This window comes from Numenius arquata, chromosome 1, assembly GCF_964106895.1.
Source record: "Numenius arquata chromosome 1, bNumArq3.hap1.1, whole genome shotgun sequence".
Taxonomy (NCBI): domain Eukaryota; kingdom Metazoa; phylum Chordata; class Aves; order Charadriiformes; family Scolopacidae; genus Numenius; species Numenius arquata.
In genome coordinates, this window is record NC_133576.1 from 68,365,980 (window position 1) to 68,393,859 (window position 27,880).

The 27,880-nt window shown below is 40.4% G+C and overlaps 1 protein-coding gene across 1 annotated transcript in view; it reads right to left on the reverse strand.

Annotated features, from left to right (window-relative positions):
* GABRG3 (gamma-aminobutyric acid type A receptor subunit gamma3) overlaps positions 1–27,339 on the reverse strand; it is a 327,567-nt gene extending 300,228 nt beyond the window's left edge. The window contains exons 1-3 of the mRNA XM_074160502.1: positions 27,287–27,339; positions 23,668–23,816; positions 6,070–6,137 (exon numbers count right to left, since the gene is read on the reverse strand). Of these exons, the coding sequence (XP_074016603.1) occupies positions 6,070–6,137; positions 23,668–23,816; positions 27,287–27,339 (270 nt within the window). The remainder of the gene's footprint in view (positions 1–6,069; positions 6,138–23,667; positions 23,817–27,286) is intronic.
* Between the last annotated feature and the right edge of the window lie 541 nt (positions 27,340–27,880).

Here is a 27,880-nt window from a genome sequence, read left to right on the forward strand (position 1 = left end):
AATCAATCCATGCTCATTTTTTTCCCTCCAGCTTCCTCCTTTCCACTCTGTTTCACTTTTGAGATTACATTAGTTTCTCAGAAGCTCAGTGGTGGGACAGAAGTCATAAATAGGCTCAAATTTCAGCTTATTACTACTACCTCCCAGAAACATTTTCATAGCAAGGCATCGACTGCCAGAGCTTGAAGCAACAAGAATGAGTTTTTATGTGAGGTGATTTTGACTTATCAACAAAAATCCACGCAGCTTAGAAGTTTTCTATAACTCATACTATTTTTATCATGAGTGATCCAAACTTAATGACAGTCGATCACAATCTAGCAGAGTGTTTAAGTGTATGATTAGTAACTTAGACCTCATAAATGAACAGACCCACTCAAACTAAAATTTAATCCAGGACTTGAGTGTTCTCTTAGGTCATACAGCAAAAAAAGAAGCTTGTAAAATTTGCAGGGGAAAATGCAAACATCCCAAGGCACTCCATTATTTTAGAGAGGATCTGAACTCACCAACTGGAAAACTCACCCCTCAAAAATAACAGAAACCACCTCCCTAGACAATTTCTTTACAAATAGATTAGGTAAGACAGTGAGATACAGTTAGAAAAAAACACTCCAAGTTAACAATGAACAACAGGATATCGGGATTGCGCTTAAATAGTCTCTTGCATTATCTTTGAGAAGAAGCCTGTAAAAGGAATACTTGAGGCTATACAGTGGGGTGAAAAACAGATGAAATCTGGATTTAAAGTAGTTTTGCCTTATTATGGAAAGATTCACCAAGTTATATTTCTATAATTGCAGATGCTCCAATAATAGTTTTAACTGTCAAGTAAATAGACATAGACACTAAAAATATGCAAGAAAATCAGATTTAATTATAAGCTCTGAATAACATTTTAGACAAGTCTCCACATCAAGCCTATTCTTTTAAACATCTATCATGTCTAGCAGAGAAGCAAAATGAGCATGTGAGAACTCTGAAGTTCAAAGAGTTACACTAAGGGGCAAAAAAGAGTAAAGATTGCTTTTATTCTATAACACTTAACTGAACAAAGGGGAAGTACAGCATCCATAAAGATATATGACATACCCTGGAGAGTGGAGACAAAAGAATGAAGTGATGAAACAAACAAAAGAAACACTCTGTGAATTACGTTTTCAGATTACCTGAGAATAGAGAGATGAGCACATATCCAGCAGTTACTCAGTTAACTGTTTTATGAACAGGTAAATACAGTTTATAAGCTTGTCTCTCCCACTCTCTCTTCAACATACTTTCTGTATAGCTGCATTAAAATGAGATTCCAATTGCTAAAACCATACAGGTGTCAAATTCTTCCTTCACGAGTAACTTGCGCTGCAGCCTCAGATTCCTGTAGCTATTCAGTTAAGACTATCTGTGTGTACACAGAAACACACAGACATCGACGCTATTGAGATTTAATAGTCTATGTAATCTCAGCATGTTTACATTTCTGTCTCACAAAACTACTTCTAGGGGATTTTTTTTCCCATCAGTTACATCAGATTTCCACTTTGCATATTGACATGGTCTCTCTCCTTTTTCTGTTCTTTTATACACAAGCCAGTACTGCTTATCTGTAGAAAAACAGGCAGCAGTAAGACACGTTAAGATCTAAGTTTTATAAAGCAACATACAAACCTTTGCTGTTCTTGACAAGAATTGGGTTGTTGACAAAAATCGAAGCAAGGGTTTTAATGAAAAAGCATACGCTTCCTGGACATCATTTTGAATGGGAAGTGTTAAAAGATAAAAAAAAAAAGACACTAAGATATGAGTGATCTGGAATTCATATACCTGTTTTAAAATAGAAAGTGGGGTGGGAGAGAAATAAAATCAAGATTGTAGATGAATTTTTGAGTATAAAAAAACTCGCTTAGAAGACCCCTTACAGCAGTGGAAGGATGTTCATCATGATTACAGATATAACAAAGTTTTTAAATACAGAAAAGCTTGAAATAAAATCTTGTGACAGTTGTGAATATTGCATCCTACAAGTCAGGGTCTCTAATGACATTGTAACACAAAATGGCAAGTTGCTGTTTTCTGTAACTTACTTTATGAAGAGATGAAAATCCAGACAAAGGGATATAATATGCACACAGGAAGATTTAATTTGGCTTGGAACATCCATGTGCCATTTTCTTTTAAATCAACCAGTTTCTTTTAAATCAGTACAAGCTCACATCCTATTATGTTTTTGACAAAGGACAGGCATCAAGATATTTATACAATAGAGAGCTTTGATCTGTTAAAAAAGCCACCCTAAAATTTTTGGATGGGCATTCAAACATCTCAGAGTTTTAAATTTCAAAATACTCTTATCTAGTATCAATCATTTCTGTCATTTCATAACATCATGTCATAGCTGAATGCTGAAATTACTTTCTTCTTCAAAGCCATTGCTACTTGAGACTATCTCCTAGTATCACTCAGCTCATTATTCAGCCTGCTTTTAGTTCTTTTTTCTTACACAATTCCTACTTCTTGCTACTTCCATTAGCTTTTTTTAGACCATGCCCCAAAGAAATCTTCCACGTCACAGACAAAGGAAGTCTCACCACTGTCTATTCACAAAACAAGTTTCTATTGTCATCATAAAGATGTTATAATGATGAGTCTGTAACTGAAGAGCATCTACATTACCTTCTCACAATCACTCCTCTTTTTTCTGGAAATCTTGAGGCTCTAAATAGATTTTTTTGAAAGCAACTAGGAAAAGAAACACGCGTAAGGCCTTTAGGGGAAGTGGCATAAACCCTCTGCAGTCTGGAATGCAGCCATATATTCCTGTGGATTACATCTTTGCCACAGAGTCTTGCCCCATGACTGCAAGCCTTTTTGAAGGGACATTTCTTCCCCTTGTGACACTTCCAGCCTCAGTCTAAGAGGATTTCTTTTTCCTCAGGGGGACAAGTATTCCCATACAATTCATCTGAGCTTATCTTTGCTGTTATCTTTGTGTCTGCTAGCAAATGTCTTTTCCCTAACTGTTAAAGAAACAGTTAGATATTAATATTCGTACTCAAGTCTAATCATAATTACAACAAAGCTATTGACATCTGCAAAGCTCTGCTTTACAAAATTGTCTCGAACATTCAACCGAACACCCATTCAATAGATAACTTAAAGAAAATTATTTTACTTCCCAGGTTTTACCCATAGGATGAAAAGCGCTGATGAAAACTGATAAGAAAATACACCTGTGGAGTTTGATCTCTAGAGAAGCTCCACATGATTTTCTCTCAGAAGTGCTGCAGATTAAGAAAAAAAGTGATAGAGCTAAGGGCTAAGTTTGGAAGTACGCAGCAGGAAAGTCCTCCTTGTACCTGTTGATGATCTCAGTCTTGAAACAGAAGAGATGGAAATCAATGTAATCATCCTTCTTTTTGCTCAATCAACTACCATCTTGCCAAGCTGCCTTGACAGAATAGCTTAATTTTTAACAATAATTTAGGGGAGAAAAACTAAAAGCTCCTGTCTCACTGAGAAATATAGCATATGTAGATTCTCAGAGGAAAACTCTTTTTTTTTTCCCCAGAAAACTATTTTAAATTCTGTACATGACTTTCACACACATTCCTCACTCTTTGAGACTTCATTTATATGACAAGAATCAGATTGAAGATGATCCCTTCCTTCCTCTTCCTCTGCCACATGTAGTTTCCAGCTACTGCTTCTGTTCAACTGTTTGTGTATCCATGCTCCAGCAGTTCACAGGCTACATGAAAAACTGCTTACTTTAAAATTACTAATATTTTTATTATTTTTAATTCCAAAAATTCTTTAATTTTTTTTCCAGTGGAGCACCACAGAGCTACTACATACTGTAGCCAAACAGTCGAAATAACACAAATGGTGAGAAAAGTAGCTCCTCAATCAGTTCTGCCACTGGAGAGACAAGTTATTAAACAGCACCATAGCTTGTAGATTTGTGAGGAGAAATCCCCATCTTCATTGCAAATGTGAGACTGCAACCTCATTTCTGCTCTCTCATGTAAGTTTGGACAAACTCCAAAGTAACAGATCAGAAATTGAACTTTTGGACAAAAGTTTGCTACATTTGAGTGCCTGGTGTTAATTTCCTGTATTGATAATTAGGTTTGATGACAGAAGTAAAACTAAAAAGTGCTTAGCTAGTTCAGATTCAGTTTCAGTGTGATATACTGTCCACAAGCATATCTGAAGCAAGGTCCATTTCTATACAAAAGTTTAAATAGAGCTTTAAGCAGATTTGAGTCCTTAAAGCTTCAGGTACCTACGTTCTATATTTCATCATTTTCTTTATCATTCTGCCTTTACAAATTATATGTAGGTTTTTTCAGCTGTAACCAAGAAATATCTCTACATCATACACTCATTAACTATCCCAATAAAACCATCGACTATCAAAGAGATACAGTATGCATTTTTTAAAACTGGTATCTTGGTGCATCTTTCCATCTTGGTGCCATAAAATATTCTGAACTCGAAGCTAAGGGATAAGTAAACTAGTCATGCTTTAACTGTGGCATAATAATCTCCCAAGAACCACTAGTTCCTTCAATTATTTCTTCCTACCTGAGAGAGTTCCAATCAAGTGCTTTCTTAATTATTATTCCACATACATTTCCAGCACCCCAACATGCTATTTACAAGATAATTCAGAGGGCCAAAGAGCAAAAAGACTTTGAAAAGTAAGCATCCTCACCATTGTCCCCATTGCTTTTGATTACCCATTCCTAGAGTATACGTAAATGCAAGCCAGAGAACTGTAAGCAGAATAGATCTTCCAATAAATCATTCCCTGGACAAGTCATTTTGGTACACAGTCAGGGAAGGGCAAGATAATTAGCTATTTATTAGTCCAAGAAAGGAGCAGGTACTCCCATTGCTTGACATTCACTGCTTCACATGAAATATTACCAATACATTTTGCACTCTTTGAATATGTGGCCATGTTGTTCCCAGTATATAATTTGTTCTGTCTTTACTTGCCAGATTTCCCATTGCCAGGGCGCACAGGAGTCTCTGACCACCTAGTATTTGACACACTGCAATAATTTACATTCTCCCATATACACAGGCAAAACCAAACAATCAGGCTGAATGACCACCTTTCAAATTCAAGAGATTTTGTTCCAAAAATACAAAACATGCATGCAGTGCATGTATTAGATTCTTATATGACCATTGCACAACAGCAGCCTTTAAATGTCATTGTGAACATGAGAAAGTCATTGCTTTGAGAAGGCTACTATAAGAGCTTTAAGTAAATTAAGATATTAACAAGGCCTCAGTTTCCAAATTGTATTAAATAAAAATTCAGCCTAGGTTACGAAGAGGAATATCATACTGAATTCAAACTTGAAGTTGCACAGGCAGCCATGGTAACCCATACCTCCATAGCTACATAAATATCCAGCTTGCTTTCTAAAACTAAATGTGTTGCTGCAGAACTAAGGAGTGTCCTGGAGTAAAGAAGACCGCAACAACTGACCAACTGTTATGTTTAGCTAGGTTCACTATTGCCACACTATCACACAGACTCTTTCAATTTCTCCTGCCTTTACATATGCAGTATAGCTATATATAATTTTCTCAAAATTACACTTTAAGGATAAAGATTGTTGATAACTCAGTGAAAGAAAAGTAACCACTGAAGAGATGATGAATTTCAAATAAATATACTGATAGTATGTGATGATTCTCATTAACTCCACATTATGAAGCTTTGTATATTTGATTGACTCTTGACACATTAATTGTATTTTTTTTATAACAGCTTTGCTTCATACTTATTTTTTCCTAAAATGGCTATTTTACCATTCAAAATCTACCAGCATTTTTCAGTAGACAACACACACCTTAATATTGCTTGTAGGTTTGTTCTTCTCTAGAAGAGACACAAAAGGGTCATCAGAAAAACAGAGCTATAGCTGAAAACAGAACTAAATCAGCAATCAAAACAACTTATCCCAGTGGTATTTATTATCTTTTTCAAAAGCCAGTATTGATGCCAAGACAAGCAGTCCAGATAAAAATCTTTGTTAGCAAGTCACTTACCATATTTATTGATGATACAGGACCAATGCTGTTGACATAAATGTCAACATCAATAACTGTTGGTTTTACTGTGGAGAAAAAAAAATTAATATTATTTTGCAGAAAATATAAGAAATCATTTTAAATATTTTCTTCCCCAATAACCATAAGGTCTACTCTTCAGGTGGAACTACTGAAAAACATGGATTATGTATTTTTCAAGAAGACAAGGTTCTTTTCCTCCTACCCAACAAAAATTGCAAATTACAGCCTGTACCACTTTATCATCGTGATCCTCACTTGTCTCAGCAGCAATTTGTTAAAGAAACTTTCAGTGGTGAGCACAGTGGCTCAGAGTCAAAACCTAAGACGACTGACATGAAACTAGAAATAATGCAGAATACCACTTTTCATTGCCTCAACACACATGTCCTCTAGCATGTGTGTTCCACATCAAAAAATCTTTCCAGATTTCTCATCTCATCAGTCTTAAAATTATCCTAACTTAAAATAAAATCACTATGAAATCCATTTAGATAAACCTAAGGAACTCTTCTCCTTTCAATTTAGACTCATTCTCTTCAGCCCACATTGCCTTTGCACTTACTCATTCAAATGTTTTTTAATTTGATTTGTTTTAGTCAATGCAAGTATCTCACAAGATTTTCCATGTTTTCAGACTTCCAGGATTTAATAGGCCAGGACAAGCTCTGTACTTCTTCCTTAAGCTGAGGCCACTAGGATTTATCTTCCTTTTAGCATCCTTGGTATCAGTGTACCCACTGAACATTATTCAGACAGCTCTTACTGGTGATGTAGCCTAACTCTAAAATAATGCCATTCTTACACTGAAAGGCATGCTGGTTTTTTTACTTATGCTGCGCTCTTCCAACCCCACAGGGTATACATTAACCTCTACGTTGAGATCTGAATTGGTGTTCTACTTTCTCCAGGGTTAGCTGACCCAAAACTAAGTAAGTATAAATACTGTTCTAACCTGCATAGTCAGAATTGATGCAAACTTCGCCCTAGTAGGCCAACAGCTTATGTTAGACATCTTCCTTTCCCACAGAGGCACCTTCTCCTCTCCATGGCCTTTGAAAATCTCCAGAGAGCAACTCAAACCACTGAAGTTCGGGAACTATGCTGAACTTAGGACTCTTTTGCACCAATCCCCAAACCCCTTAGAACAAGGAAATGCAAGTACCTCAGGCACTCAAAACTCAGAGAGCTTTCCTCAGGGAAGCTACTGAGCAGAGAAGTGAGGAACAGTCAAATACCATGGTTCCGTGGGAAGCTTATCTCAGGTGGATAACAGTTAATTTGTCTAAAGCTTAAGAAGCCATCCAGCACAAAGCTGAAGACAGACTGGAATCTTCACATGTAAAGAAAATTAATTTTTGCCAGCATTACCCAAATTTCATATGAACAATGAGATGCCAAGAAGTTTTGAAGTACCTGAAAAGTTAGATGGTTCTGAAAAAACAGGCAGGCTGGCTTGTCGTTTAAGACTTTGGTGTGTACGTATCATTAGGATGACTAGATTTAATGTTGCAAAAACAGACGCTAAAGTGGGTACAAATAGAGGTTAAAGATGATAACTGTTCTCTCCAATTCAGTATGAACCACATACTTTTTTGACTGCATAGGGGTGGAACGTCCAGGATTATTTAAGGCCATGGTTTCAAATTGTCTGAAGTACTGGCTTATAAACTCAGATCTTCCCTTCAGCAAAAGAAAATCTGAACTCAGCTGAACAAGCACAACTGATTAATGCAACTCTAATTGTACCCAGCTAATAACTAAATAGGAGTCTAGCAGCTTCTGGTAATGAGACTTGCCTCAAACTGCAGTAATAAATGTCATTACATAGGAATTGGTAATAGCGGGGAACTACAGCTAGCTCTTTTACCACGGCAGAATACATGGAATAAAGAGCTCTGATCTTTTTAGGGCTTATGCACAGATCTAGCTGGAAGTTCAACAGTAAGGAGTTCTGGTCAACATTAATGGGACTAGACTTAGTGATGCAAATTGGCATGCAATTGAATCTTGGCAGGATCCGGGACAAAGTTAAAGACCAGAACACAGTGCTTGGAATCCATTTTTGTTTAATCATTGCAGTTAAGTATATAAATAGATTATGAGATGATAATTTCTCCTGAATGTGCTGGGCCAAATTCTCTTCCAGTGCAAAAAACATGAAGCGCTGCTTGTTAATGCTAAAGATAATTTGGTCTTACTCACAGTAAAGGTCCAATCTTGAAACAGAAAAAAACTAAGCAGCAGCCACTTCTTATGTCAAAATAAATCAGCATTTAACCTTAGACATTCCCAGTGAAATTAAAACTAAAAATATTACTAAAAAAATACAGGTAAGCTATTATATCACTACAACAACAAAAAAAGACTGAAAGCTCCTTCGAATTATACATTGTTTTCCTAGGCAGAAAATACAATTGTAATTTGATTATATTGTAAATACGTGTTCAGCTTTTGAAAGAAAACGCAGAAGAGTACGGTTCTTGTTGCACATGGTCTCTCATGGATATAAACAGCTATAAACTGGGAGAACCATCAGGTATAGATTTTAGATTTGTTATCATAGGATTTTAATTCAAAATACCAACCATAATGAGGCAAAGATTTTAAGATTACTTCATCCAAAATCCATTCAGAAAAAGAAAATAACTGAGTCTTACAGTTATCATGTCTTATTAGAAAGACCTCACCCTCTACCAGTCTTCAAAATAAACCGAGTTTCATGGAAGACATAAATAGTTACATTAGCAACTATTTCAAGGCCTGCTCAGATTTTCTGTATACTAACATGTATTTTTGAACACTCAGTTCATGGACTACTTTAAGCCATGCATGGAGTTGCTGAGCTGCAGATGAAGACTTTTTTCTTGCACTAAGTCCTTACAGTCTTGTTGATTGAGCAACAGAAGTGTTAATGCTTCACTAAAAGCTGGCAATAAGATTACAGAAGGATACTCAGCTCCAGTACCATTTTGATATCGGCCTCAGTCCAAAACAGTTCTAAAAATCTGTTCAAAACTTAGAAAAATTATTGGCACAATCATATGTATATCACACACAGGAGAGCACTTAAAGGTTGTCTACAAACGCACCGACCTTCTCCAAGTTCTTTGAAATATTCTTTAATATATGGTAGTTAACTTTCCCTAAGAGACAACGTAAGCACATCCAAGTTACTGCAGTGTTATGCTGCTACACAGTGCTATCTAAGGTTAGCTAACTGCTTATCACAATCATTTCATCTTCAAACACATTGGTTTTAATTGAGGAGGGAATTTATCAAACAAATCAAAATATCTGCAAACAAAACTAAGGTCACGCCAATATTTAGCTAACAGTCCCCATCTGATCCAAATGCCATGGCTTTGAGACAGACTGTTTATATTCCAGCGAGCCTTGTGACGATCACGTTGCAGAGACACATCCAAGTGAAATTTGTCCACAAACGTTAGACAGTTCAAAAGACGCCTAGCCACAGGAGTCATGAGTTCAATACTGCCTGCCAAGCTCACTTAAGAAGCCAGGTGAACACTTAGACAGTTAGTGTAAAGCTAGGTCAGATATGTCTGGACAGCCAAAAAACACAGAAACAGCTAGAATAATGCCCTGATAACAAATACCCATGCAGGATGATAATAGGATTTGTGTAGTCCTGCTTTATAGATTTACACTGGTGAAATAAACAGTACCTGAGCTTGAATCCCATTAAAATCCATGGAGACTTTACTCATAGACATATGCAAGCTGATCATGTGCGTAAAAAACTTGACAGATAAATCAGGAGAATCTTAAAAGACTTTTGAGAAAATGAACAAATGAGGGATTGTCATACAATTTCACAGGTCATGTATGAAAAAAATCTGCAATAAGTTCCTGACATTTTATTATGCTTTTTTAGGACTTTAAATTATCCTGTCCTTTTAAAATATCTCTTAATTTTTGATAGACCTCTGCAATTCAGAATTGATGCTTAGTTCATGAATGAAACCACTTTGCTTCCTCCACAGAAAGCTTCCTCCACATTTGAAGTCTGTCCAAATAGCATTTATGTTCCTGCACAAATCATAAATATTTAGAATTATTTTTTAAAGTTTAATGTTTAGAAATATCTTTATTGGAAGCTCACTTAAACATGAGGAGAACTAGCTGAGCTCTCATAAATTTTAAAATAAAATTAAAATTTATTTTTGTTCTCTCTTTTATTTTTCAAGTCCAGGTCTAAATTATTCTGGTTTTACCCAAAACAGTGGTGATAAAAACGTTATGGATCAATACACACACAATTATAGAAGCAAAGCAATTAGCACTAGATTTTTAGAAGGTACGCAACCACATAACAAATACGAGTTCAGTTTCAGAAATATACTGCCTAAGTTCCACAAGACTTCTGAACTCAAAAGACTAACAAGATTGGCTCTATGGTAATGAGATATTTTTTGAAATTACTCTATAATGATATTTTACATTATCTCATTAGCACATAAATTGTTATTTTTAAATTGGCATAAAGCTGTAATAAACCATTACACAGTTATCAGTAACCATAGTAGTAGTGATTACAGTGTTAACGTTTACTTTGCATTAGTGATAATGACTATTAATATTTTCCTATATGACCTCATAGGTGACATCTGATTACCTGTTTGCTCCAGTAAAATGAACTGCTATGCTAACAAGTCACTTCTCAGGGATAACTGTGGTCAGCTAAAACTTCTGTATTTTAGGACAAATTACCACATTTGAAGAAAGACATAGTAACAGGAAGTGTTGAGTCACCATCCCTGGAGGCATTTAAAAGATATGCAGATGTGGCACTTAGGGACATGTTTTAGTGGTGGACTTGGCAGTGTTCGGTTTATAGTTGAACTCAATGATCTTGAAGGTCTTTTCCTAGCTAAATGATTCTACGAAAGTATCAGTGAGGAAAATACAAAAAGATTCATTCTTCCTGCATAGAAGAGAATGGGCTTGAACAACAGATAGAGGTCAAAGCCCTCCACTTGCTACATCCAGGCAAGAGAAACTCTCACAGAACTGTCATCTCTATGTTTTAAGATCAAACTACCAAAACAGGACTGCAAATGAAAATCAAAAGGATAACCAAAAGTTGGGTGCAGACTTGAAAGAAAGTTTGGATGACAGCAATCCCAGGATGAGAACACAGTCTTCTGAACAGGGTATTTTTTTCACATGCAAGGTTTTGTTGACGTTCTGTCCTGGAGCATGAATGACAGCGTGCACATAAATGGACTCCCTCGATTAAATACGAATCATTTTTATTCTTCATATTCCACCATCACCATCAATCAACCTTCAGCACTTTTGTCTTTCATTTACCTTTCCCCAGTGCACAAGCTGCAATTTTTCCAGTATTATGTTGTTTGGGAATGACAACTGTAGATCTTAATGGTTAGGCTGGTTTTAAAATCAATCCCTAAACTTTCCATTTTGTTTTACTTCATTCAAGAGGTGGGTTCCTATGTGATACCATAAGACTAAACAATAATAGAATTTGTTCCTGTAAGTCTAGCAAGCTAGCAACAGTCTAGATGAACAATAGCAGTCGTAAGAAAACCATATAATTGCAAAAAAAAAGAGCAACGATATTTTAAAATAATATGTGCAGAAAGTTTTCCTTGTTTAAAGACAACAGAATAATTTATTAATTTGTGCCATAACCTCAAAAGGGCAACTGTAGCTCTGTACAGCTGCCCATTTTACAAATACTTGCTCTGAACTCCCTTTAATTAAAAAAAAAAAAGAAAAAAAAGACTTCTAAATACACTTCTACACTTGGTAGATCGAACATAGTCTAGGTTATCACAGAAGGAAGGAAAGAGAAGAAAGGGATTTTCTCATGCAATTAATGTCTCAGACTTTTCCTGTCTCTTACCTAACCTTCAATCTGTGGCGTCCTGAAAGCCTGTATGCTATACTCCCAACCTCTTCTCAGATTTTTTAGGTGAAGTTATGGAAAAGAAGAGAAAATAAGAACTAGCAGCCGCTACATATAGTTTTGGCTCTAACAATTTAGATGAAGAGTTTGGCAAACATTAACTGTCAACCAAACTGTCCCACCTACAGTGCCACTCAAGAAAAACATTGTTTGACTTTGTACCAAGCCATTTCAGCAAGTAATCACTGTCAGGAAATAAAACTCTAATAAGAGTTATCTGTGTAAATGGATTCTTTACATTCACAATGAGAATGATGTATTGTAATGGACTTTGCTGTTAAGTGCTTGGTTAAAAGGCCTCCCTCTCCAACACAAAACCAGTACATCTTTGTCAATCCAACAGACTACATGCAAGACGTAAGTATTGCAAAGGTACAAGTGCTTATTAGAAATGAGATAAAAGAGCAGTTTCATCTGCAAAGAACTGTATTACTTAGGTTAAATTATGAGATTAGTTTCAGAAAAAAATGATCACAGAATCACAGAATCTTCTTGGTTGGAAGGGACCTTTGACATGATCGAGTCCAACCACAAAAAAAACAAAACAAAACAAAACAAAACAAAACAAAAAAAAAACCACAAACAAAAAAACCCCCACAAACCAAAACCAAACAAAAAACAACAACAACAACAAAAAAACAAACACCAAAACCAAAACAAAACCCACACAAAACAAACACCCACAACCACAAACCACACCCACCCACAAACAGACAAAAATCAACAATCTCAGGCACTAGAGCATGCCCTGAAGTGCCATGTCTACATGTTCCTTAAATCCCTCCAGGGATGGCGACTCCACCACCTCCCTGGGCAGGCTGTTCCAGTGCCTGACCACTCTCTCAGTAAAGTAATTCTTCCTAATATCTAACCTAAACCTCCCCTGCCGCAACTTTACACCATTTCCTCTGGTCCTGTCATTATTCCCCTGGGAGAAGAGGCCAACACCCACCTCTACAACCTCTTTTCAGGTAGTTGTAGAGGGCAATGAGGTCTCCCCTCAGCCTCCTCTTCTTCAAACTAAACACGCCCAGTTCCCTCAGCCTGTCCTTGTATGACTTGTTCTGCTTGGTGGCTCTCCTCTGGACACGCTCCAGCAGCTCAATGTCCTTCCTGTAGTGAGGGGCCCAGAACTGAACACAGTACTCGAGGTGAGGCCTCACCAGGGCCGAGTACAGAGGCACCATCACTGCCCTACTCCTGCTGGCCACGCTATTCCTGATACAGGCCAGGATGCTGTTGGCCTTCTTGGCCACCTGGGCACACTGCTGGCTCATGTTAAGCTGGCTGTCCACCAACACCCCCAGGTCCTTTTCTGCTGGGCAGCTTTCCAGCCACTCTTCCCCAAGCCTGTAGCATTGCCTGGGGTTGTTGTGACCAAAATGCAGGACCCGGCACTAGGTCTTATTAAACCTTATCCCATTGGCCTTGGCCCATTGATCCAACCTGTCCAGGTTCCTCTGTAGAGCCTGCCAACCCTCCAAGCAGATCAACACTCCCACCTAGCTTGGTGTCATCTGCAAATTTACTGAGGGTGCACTCAATCCCCTTATCTAGATCATCAGTAAAGATATTAAACAAGACTGGCCCCAAAACTGAGCCCTGAGGGACACCACTGGTGACCGGCCGCCAACTGGAATTCACCCCATTAATTACAACTCTCTGGGCACGGCCATCCAGCCAGTTTTTTACCCAGTGAAGAGTACACTTGTCTATGCCATGATTCGCCAGCTTCTCCAGGAGAACGCTGTGGGGGACGGTGTCAAAGGCCTTACCAAAGTCCAGGTAGACAACATCCACAGCCTTCCCCACATCGAGAAAGCGGGTCACATGGTCATAGAAAGAGATCAAGTTGGTTAAGCAGGCCCTCCCTTTCGTAAACCCATGCTGGCTGGCCCTGATCCCTTGGCTGCCCTGCACTTGCCGTGAGAGCTCACTCAAGATGATCCTCTCCATGATCTTTCCCGGTACCGAGGTCAGACTGAGAGGCCTATAGTTTCCCAGATCCTCCTTCCGGCTCTTCTTGTAGGTGGGCGTCACATTGGCCACCCTCCAGTCATCTGGTACTTCTCCTGTTGACCAGGATTGCTGATAGATAACAGAGAGAGGCTTGGTGAGCTCTCCTGCCAGCTCCCTGAGTACCCTTGGGTGAATCCCATCTGGCCCCATAGACTTATGCATGTCCAGGTGCATAAGCAAATCATTAACTACTTCCTCCTGGATTACGGGGGTGTTGTTCTGCTCTCCATCCTTATCTTCCAGCCCAGGAGGCTGTATACCCTGGGGTAGCTGGTCTGACTATTGAAGACAGAGGCAAAGAAGGCATTAAGTATCTCAGCCTTCTCCTCATCCTTGGTCACAATGTTTCCCCCTGCATCCAGTAAGGGATGGAGATTCTCCCTGACTTTCTTTTTGTTGATGTACTTATAAAAACTTTTTTTGTTGTCCTTTATATTAATGGCCAGGTTGAGCTCCAGCTGGGCTTTTGCCTTCCTAATTTTTCCTCTGTATAACCTAACAAGATCTCTGTACTCCTTCTGAGTTGCCTGTCCCTTCATCCAAAGGTGGTAAACCTTCCTTTTTTCCCTAAGTCCCATCAAAAGCTCTTTGTTCAACCAGGCTGGCCATTTTCCCCACCCTTTAATTTTGAACCTCATGGGGACAGCCTGCTCCTGGGCCTTTAGGATTTCCTTCTTGAAGAGCGTCCAGCCTTCCTGGACCTCTTTTCCCCGCAGGATTATCTCCCAAGGGACCCTCCCAACCAGGGTTCTGAACAGGCTAAAGTCCGCCCCCCGGAAGTCCAAGGTGGAGGTTTTGCTAATCCCCTTCCTTACCTCACTAAGAACTGAAAACTTGACCATTTTATGATCGCTAAGACCAAGACGGCCTCCTACATCCACATCTCCCACTAGTCCTTCTTTGTGAAAAGTAGGTCTAGCGAGGCACCTCCCCTGGTAGGCTCTCCTACCAGTTCTGTCAGGAAGTTATCTTCCGTACACTCAAGGAACATCCTAGACTGTCTGCTCTCTGCTGTGTTATATTTCCAGCAGATATCCGGTAGGTTGAAGTCCCCAACCAGAACAATGGCTGGCGATTGCGAGACTTCAGCCAGCCGCTTATAGAATACTTCATCAACCTGCTTATCCTGGTTGGGTGGTCTACAGCATTCAAAGTATAGTATTCAAAGTATTTGAATACTGAAATATGTCTATATATTGAAGTACTGTAAGCTTCAAATTAAAGTGTTGCTTTCTAGCATTTGATTTAAATTAGGTGTTCTAAAAAAATGAAACAAAAAAGAAAAAATAATAAAAAAAATCCCTATTTTTTTTTAAGTAGAAATATTAAATTGGAGGGCTTCAGGGTCACTGCATTGGGATAAATTTTTTCTATGTATTCTTCTAGTATGACACATTAAGAGTTTTACCTGAGAGAAGGACAAGTAAAAAGTAGGGTGTTTCCCCTGACAGTTGAGAAGCTGTGAACCAAACCAGGTCAGAGACCAAAGTCAGAAATTCCCCTTTACTCAGCTCCGTGGTTAAACAATTAGAAAGGAGAACATAGGCATGGAAAAACTCACTGTCAACAAGCTATCCTAATCAGAAATGTTCCCATGCTCGATTTTGGAAGAGTCTATGCACTACACTGGCACCATATAAGGATTAGGATTAGGCACAACCAACCTATTTATTTATATCATGTTCAAAACTCAAACATGGATCACAGTTTTCAAAATCTAAAACTGGGGCTTCAGAGTTGCCATAGAGTAGTTTACCCCTCACTTATTAGCCTTGCTATTCCTACTGCAGAAATGGTCATGCGAAGTCTACAGAAGAAAGTATCAATTAGTGAAGATGTTAGAGAATTAAAACTCCTGCAGACAACCAGAAAATCCCTTCTATCCTCCCACCCAGAACAGAGATTGCTCTCATTTGCACTTAATAGCAACCCTCTCCTCGGGAATATTCCTCTCCTCGCATAGGTGTGCTTATATGTAATACGTGGGAGATGACTGGCACTAAAATAATCTTCATATTTACTGTTTTACTCATGGAAGTGGATAGTTAATGGATTTACAGTTTGGTGGCTGAATCAGAACAAAAGTTTTCTGAAATAAAGACAATCCACTTTGAAAAAAAAAAAAAAAATAGAGAGAAAAGGAAGTATCAATGAGAACAGTTTAAATGTTTCTGATCTTTTTCAGCTCCTGAGTTCTGACTATATTCAGCTCTGGCTCCTAGCTGAGTCTTAGCCACAGCATCCCTCATCCTCACCAATGGGTTATTTAAGTTTCTTCTTCTATAGAAACCTAAATTAGACAAATCTCCTCAATCTTCTGCAGTGCCTAATACTACAGAAGCTGGATCCAGGACTACACCTTTCCCCTCCTGAGTGCTGCCATATACAAACAGAAGTTAATCCCTCTCTGCTTCCCATTGTGTAGTACCTTTACATGCTGGTTAGCTCTCCAGGTACACCTGGCTATAATCAATCCCTAAGTGACAACTGTTTCTCTCACTATTTCCTGTTATAAGATGTCCGTCATTGTCTCTCACAGGCTAGCACCAAAAAAAAAAAAAGAGTTACAGCAAAAAGCAGTAATTTGACCTTGCATGACAGTTTACAGCTTTCTCTGCACTATGATCTGGGAAATATTTTGATCTGTGAGGTAATAAGCAACCCTCTGTCACCACATATGGGGAAACCTTGCTGGAGCTAATTTAAAGAGTATCAGGTGTGGCAATCAGCAGCGAGTAAAAATAACTTGACAGCCACAGTGGTAACAGCCTGTGGTGCACTTCAGGGTTCATTTCTGTGTGGCATGCTAGGAAGGCAGGTCAGACAGAAGAAAGGTTGTGATACAGCTTCAGAACTCAGAGTTTTCATCAGGATGGTGCTCAAAAACGCACATCTCCTTTAAAAAGCAACAGAATAAAAGTTGTGCCTACTCACTCAACGGATCTGCTCCTTGCATACACTGAGAAACTGCTTAAATTAGTTACAGTGAGAACTTTTAACTGTTTAAAAAGATAACTGCTGTTAAACTCCGCCAAACCAGTACAGTAAAGCATGTCAGACAGCACTTCTGTGTTTGCTGACACAAACGAGCCCACCTATTTCTACCAGCGGCACTTGTACAAACCTGCCCAAGGTACTGAGAGTTGCACAGCTGTTTGTGAGACTGCTCTCATCTTCATAAATTTGCCTAACAGTTATAAAGATATTTGTGGAGCAAAGAAAAACAGCTGGACTCTCAAGATGGCTAGAACTGTCAGAGTCAGAAGATATATAGGCATTACATATACATGTATGCACATACACTTTCATATGTCAGAGTGAGCTTTCTAGGTCTTATAAATACACAATAAATACAGGGGACCACTAGAGGCTGTACAAATGTCTAGAGTATCCAAGAGGAATCTTGTTACTGTAGTACAATCAAAAAGGAGAGAAAAGCAGGCATTAGTGGAGAAAGCACCTCAGAACACAAGCTGATGAAGCTTTCTTCAACACTTGCAATTCAGAGCCTTCCCTGATATAGTGATACATTTGAGAAACAGAGGATGCAAACATGAAATACAAATTATCCTACTACTTTTTTCTACCCTCTCAATGAATAATATCAGTAAAATCAGTATTATTCATGCTTGTTCTGTCTCTCCCATAATGCTCTGGCCTCAAGTCTGATTTGATGTCAGCTTGACTTTTTTTTTAAGAAAGTAAGAAGACAGGCAGCTTAGAAAGTAAGTACTAGAAAGTACAGGAAAAATAAATGATTACAATAAACTACCACATTTTTACATTTATACTGCATTAAAAATGGAATTCAGTCTTTTCAGTTCTGGCTGACCATTACAAGAAATATCAGTTGAAAAACTAGCTGTTAGCTAAGTAACTCTGAGGCACAGGAAGTTCTGTCTTGTAATTTCCTACTCCTTGATTTGGTTTTTTATCTTATTTTAGCTTAATTTTTAATACTTATGATCATACACTACTTTCAGTTTCCCTGGGTAGTTTGAATACACTAGAGTGTAGTCCCTTCTAGTAGGTTTTCCCTTACCAGCACTATTTTACTCCAGCCCCTGAAATAGAAATTAACTGAAAGTATTGAACTTTCCCTGGCAGAGTATAAATAACTGCAAAGATCATTGGTACAGCCTGAAACACAGGGGAAATAACTTGAAAGTTTCTTTCTATGGTTTGTAGACATTTTTAAAAAATGCTAAAAAAAGAAATTTATCACTTTTTTAACACCACTTTCTCACATTAGGAACACCACGGGGAAAGGTAGCAGACTGCAGTTCTGTCTGTTTGTACCTAACAAGTGTGTGTAATCCCTTCTTCTAGCCTTGTTGTGTTCTGGGGAAAGTATTTCAGGAGCTGGGGGAAAATGCAGGTGATCACAGTAAGGCTGGAGAACACCTGGTCAGACTACAGGATGTGTGTTTTAGAATATCCTTTGCACTTAAATTAAGAGTGCTGAGGTAACTGATGACTTGTTAGAGATGCTCAGGGAATGGTTTTGTTCTCTAAAAATTACTGGTGAAATAAAATGTTTTCTTTCACACTGGGAGGTCGAGATAAAGATGGAAGCTTGGAGTTTAGCTCAGTTTATGAACTAATCTTAACATCACTATTGCCTTGTCATTGCTTAAATGTTGGTCCACGTTAGTTACTGCTTCCCAATGAACAAGAAGCAAAAAGTTCTTTTCTTTGAGGTAAGCAAATCAGCTACTGAAGGGCAACTCTTAAGACTAAATACTCATCATGCTCCAAATGAGTACTGTAGTTATGAGCCTGGACTACAGTGAGATTTTTTTTTCCTCTTACTACTAATGTTACATTTCAGAAACCTCTCACATACTAATTTTGAGGGGTAAGGTGACTTTCACAATGAAAGAAAAATATCACATATTATATTCCACATGTAAAGCTCACTCAAGGAATGTGATTGGTAAAACTTTCACTTTGGAAGAACACACTGTTACAAACTTTCTGTCTAAGGCAACCTACAATCCATATTAAGAGAAGTGCAAAACAATATAAGGTAATAAAAGCAGCTTCCATTTTCCAGGACTCCATCATGGACTAAGCTGTCTATTAAGGAAGGTGTAAGGGAAGGTTTCATTAAAGTGACTTTGAAGGAAATATTTTTTGTCATGTGTAATTTAATTTACATGTGGTTTGCTTCATCATTTTGTTTGAGTTTTTTTTTAAACAGAACTGAAATTTTAAACCAATTAATCAAAAATAGAGGAATGGCAAAAACCTGGTTTATTAATAGAACCTAAGTAAGACTCAGATTTCTCTAGCTGTAATTATCATCGTTCTACTCTGTGGCCTGTTGGTCTGCCTGTTATTTCTGTTTTCATTTTATTAATAAACACAAAGTAAAATTTCAGGGCCAGAACTTAGTCCAACTAAATGTCAGTACTTAGGCCAGTATGACATGGGGGGGGGGGGCGGAAATCACTCTTGCAGGGTAGTGAGCCTTGCTGCACTTAGAAATTACTGCATATCCATTGAACTGGTCTTCACTTCAAAGTACTTTGAAACAAACTCCAGCATACCTGCTACCAGAAGAGATTTTAAGACCTTCATAGTTTAGAACTGGTTTACTTATTATCTGGGACTGGTGCCTCTTATAGCAGACAACAGACCCATGACTCTCAGCCCTATAATTGTAGCTGGTAAAAAGTAGGTGGAAAAGATGCTTTGTCTCTGTAAAACACTTTTCTTTCATAATCCACTCAGTACACCAGTATAAGCTTAAGTGTGAGGTGCTTTCTTCTCTTTTCTTTTTTTTTTCTCAATTCCAAAAGGCATGTATGTCCTGTGGTATAATGGAAAACTGCCAGATGCCACCATTAAAATGAAAATCCTCACAAGCTGTGATATTTATGGAGACAAAAACTCTGCCAAGTGTGTGGCCACAGGGGATGCAGTCAGATATTCCCCTGCTGGTAGAACGTTGCTTTGTTTCCAAAGACCAAAGGCCCCTTTTAGCTAGACAGGTTCTGTTGAGGTGTCAGGTTGCTGATGGCCTTCACAGGGTAACTATTTTGCCTAATACTTAGGCCGTTAATCCACTGTTTCAAAATCCCGGCTTGGAACCTTGCAGGTGATGCCTGTACTGCTGAGCATAGATTGAGCACGTGATCTCACCAACGGTCATCTATATGAAAGCCTAGGCCAAGTATAGGCCAGCATAGGAAAAAAAGATAGGAAAGAGCAAGCCCAGGCCTTGCACCTTAGCATTAACTACACACTCTTTACAGTGGTTTAGATGGGCTGGGCGAGGGAGGAGGGAGAGTGGCTGAGTGTCTGTTCACTCAGAATGAACTCCTGTTCATTCACTGATGGCTATATGCCTGACCTGGAGGTGACGTGATTACTCAAGAACTCAGTGCCCATAGTATGGCAAGTGGGCACTCTGAATATGCTTGTACAGTGTCAGGTAGTATCTGTACACACCTGAGCTAGCAGAAACATCAGCTGCTCTGGGAAGGGTGAAAGACCACAGAAAAGTCACTGTCCGGGCCAGCACGCACTTCAATACCTTCTATTTGCCACAGTCTTCTTCTCCCCATGAGCTTTGGCTTGCCAAAGTATGTTCCCAAGTGACCTAAAAATTGCTCTCCTAACTTTAGAAAGTATAAAGAATTCAGTATTTTCCTAGGCTTTTCTGACTGCATTCAGAAAGAAGACCATTTCTTCAGGAGCATTGCTGAAGTGGAGCACTGTGGTAAGTACTGGCTTTGCAATAAAAGATTGGAAAACAGAGTGAAGAGCAATGTGGCACGAAATGGTGAGTGTCCCTTGCCCTGTGGGACAGCCGATTTGCTTACAGGCAGCACTGCACAAATGTAAAGGCCCTAATGAGTAGCTGACTGCATATTAGTCCTGAATTTAACCCTCAATGTCTTTTATTGGCTGCACTTCTGAGAATTACTTCTCTTTTCCTCCACTGGTTCAGTCCATGCTTTCTATAAATTTCAAAACATGCATTTTCATACTCTATGCTCTATGTTACCTGGTCCACTACTTTTTTTCCTAGTGCTTTAACTGATATGTATTATGCTTTAACTGATTTGTATTAATACTGGGACCTTCAGGGCAGGAACACAGTTCAATTGTCAGGTCAAGTCAACCACCTAGTTTGGAGGATAACCTTCTCCCAGATGGTAAGGAAGATGTGCTTATGCACGAGGAACCAGCCCGCAATTCAGAGAAGTTAGATATAATGCCTGACTCTAACATTCCCCTCATGTTCTCCTTGATAAATGCAGCAGCTTCAAAAGGGCAATGTTATTTATCTGCATCAAAGGTAGGAGAGGAGGGAAGAGGGACCAGGGAAGGAAGCAGAGGAAGTACACTTCTCCAGCATCTGAGCAACACTCAGCTCAAGTTCTGAAATAGCCAGATTCCTATCAAAGAGAAAAATGGCTTAGGACTGAGATGCTTGATAGAAATAGATGTAGTCGAGAATTGTAAAATCTCTGTTTGGTACGATATATGAGGAGCTGTGTAATTTAACTCCTTTCTCTAAAACAGGATTTATGAAAGTTTTTGGAGAGACAAAAGGAATTATTTTGGTAACAATGATTTTCCAGTGCTGTAGGATATGTCTGACCTCTACTGATTTTATGGCAACTGACATGGGGACTTTGAATGATTACTTTGCCCCACATAGGCATAACATAATTTACTTTGCCTGAAGTCAACGATCTGAGGACATGGTGTACAAAGTGAAATAAAAAAATTGTCTGAGAATGTCTTCCAGATGTTGATATGGGTGGGGAACTGCATTAAAGCACTTGTCCATCAGATATTAAAGATCAGCTAAATCCAGGATGACAAACTAAGTAGAGAGAGAGAGATAAATGTCACTCTGTGTTAAAAACAGACATATCTATCAAATACGATCTTTGTAAATACTATAGAAAATCAAAGTAATAGCTAAGGAAAAACAAAACAAAACAAAACCACTTTCTTTCATACCACAGCATAGATGTTGTTTTGGTTTTTTTTCTGGAACTGCTGTATTAATGTGTAGCTATAAGACACTAATAATTGTAATGGTGAATACATACAGATGGCTCTTACTTCCCTCTAAACTCAGCCAAAGGGATCACCTAGAAAGTATGTCAATACATGTGCCATCAGCAAACAGTAGTTTCACTATAATTGGTGGTAGGAATTCTCCCTCTAATCTCTGCAATAATTTAGGAAAAGCAAATTATATTAGGTAGGTAGTTTGAGATTTCCTTTCATGGTTTGGGCTGGGCTGGCCACTAAAATGAACAACAGATGCTCTGTTTTACTCCTTCCCCTTCAGAGAAGAGAGAGCATCCGCAGCAACCTCAGTTCGAATCCGAGTCACAGCACCACTGCTTTGATCCCTCAGCTTTTACACTGATCATGATGTGGATGGGATGACATACCCTGTTAGTCAGTTTTGGGTCACCTGTCCTATCCGCTCCTCCCCACAGGTGCTACTCCTTTAGACTTTTCCACTTCCAACCCTCCAACAGGGCACACAACAAAGTTAGCTGACGTTGGTTGTTTTAGCAATAAGTATAAGCAGGAGCCTCTCTGCATACCGTTCCTTGGCATTAACTATAAACATCAGACCTTATCTGCTAGAAGAGGACTGAAAAATATGCCGTTAGTTTTCAGAGAGTTAGTTCGAAGAGGCTTAGCTGAACACTAACGTTACTGAAAAGAAAATTGGTTCTGTTTCACCTCACACTAGGACAGCTTTCCCCATTCCCAGTTCATTCTGAAGTATATTCAAGGTGCAGTAAATGTAAATGCCAAATTGTCTCTGAATTCTGTCACACAAACTTGCCTTGAACAAACTGAACAGCAGTTGTGCTATAGCCATTTTGATCTAAGGATGCAAACAAGGCAAACGGGGCATAACCACAAAAGGCAAAAAAAATACTGGTTTGAAACACACAAGCTCATTATACAAAGTGAAACAAAAAAGAGAAATAGCTCAAAATGGTTGGTTATACGCAGTTATCTACTGCTCTTATCTAAATTTTATACCTATCTATACTAGTACTGCCCACAAGACACTTCCATTCTGTCAGATTTTTTTTGGAGATAAGATGTCCACCGGTTTGGGGAAGAAAATCTCTGGAGTTGCCCTATACACAGGCAAATCGTTCTCAGCATTAAGGAATGTAACTTTCATGATCACATTTTGAAGGGAGTAGATTCACATTCTTCTCTTGCTGTGTCCTACTTTTTGTTTTTAATATGCTGGGGTTTTGATTGCTCCTCAGAGCGTGAGGTTTTCATATGCATGGATTGGATGACAAAAGAGGTATGTTCCCAACTCTGCCAAAGACCTGCTGAATACTTTAGAGCTAGCCCTTCCATATCTCTACACAAACTCTGTTCAAGCAAACCAGAGTTTAGTACCCTAAGTTGCCACTGTATCTTCCTGTGAGGATTAGCGTTTTTTAAATATTGACTTGGAAATTAACTTCAGTCCAAAAATCTTAATCTCCACTTTCCCAGCCATTTGTGCACACTAACCAGAATATAACATGATGTCTTTTCTGCACCCATAGATGCTTTTCATCACTTGTGCAGAAAGTGGTACTTACTTCCAATATCTGGCCGTAGCTTTTTGTCATACTCTCTCAACAGCTTGTTTAGTATGAGAGTCACATCTGTGTCTTGTGTTTTTGGAGCTAAAACCCATTTTTGGTTAGTTGTTCCATCTTCATATTCATCCTCTTCAATCTTTCTAGAACTGCAATAACAAATCAAACAAATAGACATTATTTTACATAACTAAAATCTGAATTAACATTCTGGGTAAATTTCCACACTCATCTGAAGAGGTTTTAGGTATCTCCCTTGGCTCTGCCCATCTACCCAGCCTTAGGCTGTTTTTACAACAGGATATTCCTGTTAACAGTTGTTGAGTATCTGTGGATGGGTCATCGTTGAGAGTTGTTTAGAAATTGTCTTCTGCCAGTCTCTCAAAAAATTTTACTCTGGGAGACAATACAGCTATCAGAGTAGTATTTTATACCCTGTACTTTAACCAACCTATCCCAACTAGTTAGTTTACAATATACTCTTACCAAGAGCAAATGTCTGCAGTATTATTTTATTAATACACCAAGACAACTGATTCATCTCTTGCACAAAGGCTAATAAGAGTATTAAAAATTCAGATCTTTTAATACTTCCTGATCATTTTATCCTATTAATAAATTATTATATTCTCAGTGCCTGACTTTCAGTTTAATGTATTACAAGGCTCAGAATTAAGAGCTTGCTCCTTGAATTTAAGATGGATTATCACAAGCACACAAATACATTGCATAAATTATTCTGAATTTCCCTGAAGTTTTAATGACATTTTTTAAAAAACAGTACTACACCAAGAGTTGCAACTTCTTTCTTTCACAGGTGGATCATTTTTATTTTAAGAGTATGCTAATACAAATGTGGTGAAACTACAGTTTGCCCAGAAATCACAGCTACTGCTATTTCCACACAAGACTAATTTCATTTGTGCAGCTTTTTGTGCATGAACAGTAAAATGTTGATTTGAAGATGTATCTTTTGGTATCTTAGAAACCAAATCTGTTTGATGTCTCTCGCTGGAGAATATCTATGACAGTTAAACCGAGATGAAGTTATCAGGAAAAAAAGATAACCTACAGCAGTAATCATGTGTTGCCTCGACCTGCAATTGCCCTGGTGATACAATATCACTTTGCAACCTTTTTACACAAATGTCAATAATTATGCAAGGTGCAAAGCAATGGACAATCAGAGGCACCAGCCTTGCTTGTTCATGGGATGTGCTACACGTGTCAGAGCAACCTCCTTTCTCTCTCTCCCTCTCCTTCCCCCTATAATGAAACTAGTGTCTTTTAAAATATCTCAGATGCCCGGAAGACTTGATAGACACTCTACAGTAGCAGAAAAAAAAAAGAGAATACAATTATAAAAATTTAATCACAGAGTATCATCAACCCTCAGCATTGCTTGTAGACCACCATTTGAGCATTTAATGAAACTTTTAATTGAAACTGCTCTACAGCCAATATGCCTCTAAGGATTAGCCATGAATCACTTATACATAACCTCAGAAATTGCAAGTGCTCTAGGTATGATTTCTATGTAAAAATAATTTTGAAACCCAGCCCCTGAGGATTTTCGATAGAGAAAGCTCATATAACCAAGTTGCAAAAGTAGAGAAAACTTAGAAAAAAATTTGAATAGATGACCATTCCTTGTCTGTTAGCGAGTTACATTTTTTTGAGACTGGATCTTTTTTCTGTAATTCACCCAATGAGCACTAAAAAACCCTAAGAAGAATTTTGTGGGGGGTTTTGTCTCCCTCAGATTTACGACAAGCCCTATGTTTTAATACTGCAGCTACAGAACCATTCTCAAAGGAGGCACTATCTCCAAACATACATGGTTGATACGTCAGAACTGAAACCCTGAAGTGGTGCTGAATTGCCGATAGGAAAGCAGCACAAATGGTAACGTCTGTTTCTGCTGCACCAACCACAACTTTACTGGAGGCATCCAGACTGCACGTGGAAATGACAACTGAGTTCAGGTAGGATCAAGATTGACATTTCAGGGAGCTGCTTCTTCAAAACCAGTCACTAGTAGGACTCTAAGCTCTGACAGACCTTTTAAACCCTCTCACTCTAGCAGCTTGTTCCCTACAAAGTACCTCCAGACAATGGAAATTCCTACCTACATTCTAGATTAAGACTGGGGGTGTGAGAAATTCCACAGTGAATCAGACTAATACTCTAAATGCATATTTTTCAAGGTGTTTTGCTTTCCTCCTTAAGAGTTTATTATTTCACTTCCCTTGCTTGCCTCTACACAGTCAGGCTCCTTGAAGGCATCTGAGGTTGCGTTTTCACCTGTAGCCTTACTGGTGACTGCCAAATCCCCAGCATATTCCTGCTATCCACAAAATTAAGTGCTGGATGATGGCAGGCTATTCTCAAACTGGGGAGGAAGAAGGGCTGCACACCTTCCAAACTCCTCAGGGGCCACTAGTTTTGATCCTGTAAGGAGACGGAAAGGAGACAGTGCATGAACTGCAAAGGAGGAAGGCTGGAAAACCTGGAGAGATTGTGGGGAAAGGGTTTCTTTCCTGCAAGACGTGTGTCCAGGACTTGCTCTGGGGGCTGGCATGAAGCAGCCTCTTGTTCCTGCAGGGATTTGGGAGAGAGATGCCCCTCAGTTGTGGTGCAGGCTGCGGAGAAGGAGAAGGAGAAGGAGAAGGGAAGGGAAGGGAAGGGAAGGGAAGGGAAGGGAAGGGAAGGGAAGGGAAGGGAAGGGAAGGGAAGGGAAGGGAAGGGAAGGGAAGGGAAGGGAAGGGAAGGGAAGGGAAGGGAAGGGAAGGGAAGGGAAGGGAAGGGAAGGGAAGGGAAGGGAAGGCTTGTGGTGGATCCTAAGGTGACACCTTTGTCTGGGTTATCTGTCAGAGGACCTTCCTAGTACCGTGGACAATCACCGGGACGACGGCAAGCCTGGTCCGTTACCAGAGCCCCGCCGGGGGGACCCTTCCCGCCCCCGAGGCCGGTGCCGGTGGTTCCCCGGCCCGGCCCCTCCCGCCTCCCCCCCCCCCCCCCACTCCGCGGCGAGTAAGGCGCGCACCGGGACGAGGGCGAAGCGGTTAACCGTAGCCCCCCCAGCCACCAGGGCACCCCCCGGCACCCCTAGCTGGTCCCGGCCGCCGGGCTGACGCTTCCCGCCGCTGCCCTCTCCCTCCTCACGCCGGCACCGTCCGCTGGGCCCCCGGGGTGGGTCGCGGAGGGAAGCCGGGGCTGCCGGCCGCCCCGCGCCCTGAAGGGAGCCCGGGCAGCGCCAGCCGCCGTCCCGCCAGGTGCCGGGCCCTGGCAGCCGCCGGAGCGGGAAAACTTTCTGCCGGGCCGGCTTTCGGGACGGAGTCCTCGCTGGCGACTTCAGGCGGGGCCGGGAGGGACAGCGGCGGGGCTGCAGCTGGCCGGGGAACCAGGCGGGTCCCGGGGAGGGAGCGGGGGAAGCCGCGTTCGGGGATGAAGCCCCGGCACGGCGCGGCGCGGGGGCGGGAGTGGGGGAAGAGCCCGCTGTCCTTCCTAGGCGCCCCGAGTATTTTGCAAAACTCCGGCGAGCGGGACCTCAAGCCCGCAAGCCCCGGTGCGAGGAGAGAGGAGAACGGGGAGGGAGGCGAGGGGAGCGCAGACTTACCAGGCGTGAAACACTGAGAGGAGGAAGAAAAGCGGCAGGAGCTTAGCGGACATGGTCTGGGCAGCGCTGGCCAGGTGAGAGGTGCGGCAGGACGAAGGACAACGTTGCAGGATGTTCACATGTAAGGGAGAATGAGGCAGTGAGGTGAAGCGCGTAGCCTCTCTTCCTCCGTATTCCCAGCTTTATACCCTGAAGAAAATATCCCCTTTCACACCGCTCCGGGAAGGGAGAGGGGGAGGCGAAAAGAAAGGAGGAAAAAAAAAAAAAAAAAGAAGAAGTGGGATGAAGGGGGAAATCCCCACCGGAGAGGCTGCCAAGGCCAGGTATAAATCAGGCTCCGCGGTCTGACAGGTGTGCGGCGGGCACCGAGCTGCGGCGCGTCCCCTTTCCTGGCAATCAGTTGCCGGGAGCAGCGGCGCGGCCCCTCCCGCTCCCCCCGGGCTGGCGCAGGCCGTGCCCCCCCCGCCCCCCCCCCCCCCGCCCCGGGCTGTGCACAGCGCGGCGGATCCCGGGCCCCGCCGGGCCGCGGGAGCCGCGGGGTGGGCCGGGCCGGGCCGGGCGGAGGGCGGGCTGGGGCGGGAGGAGAACGGGAGC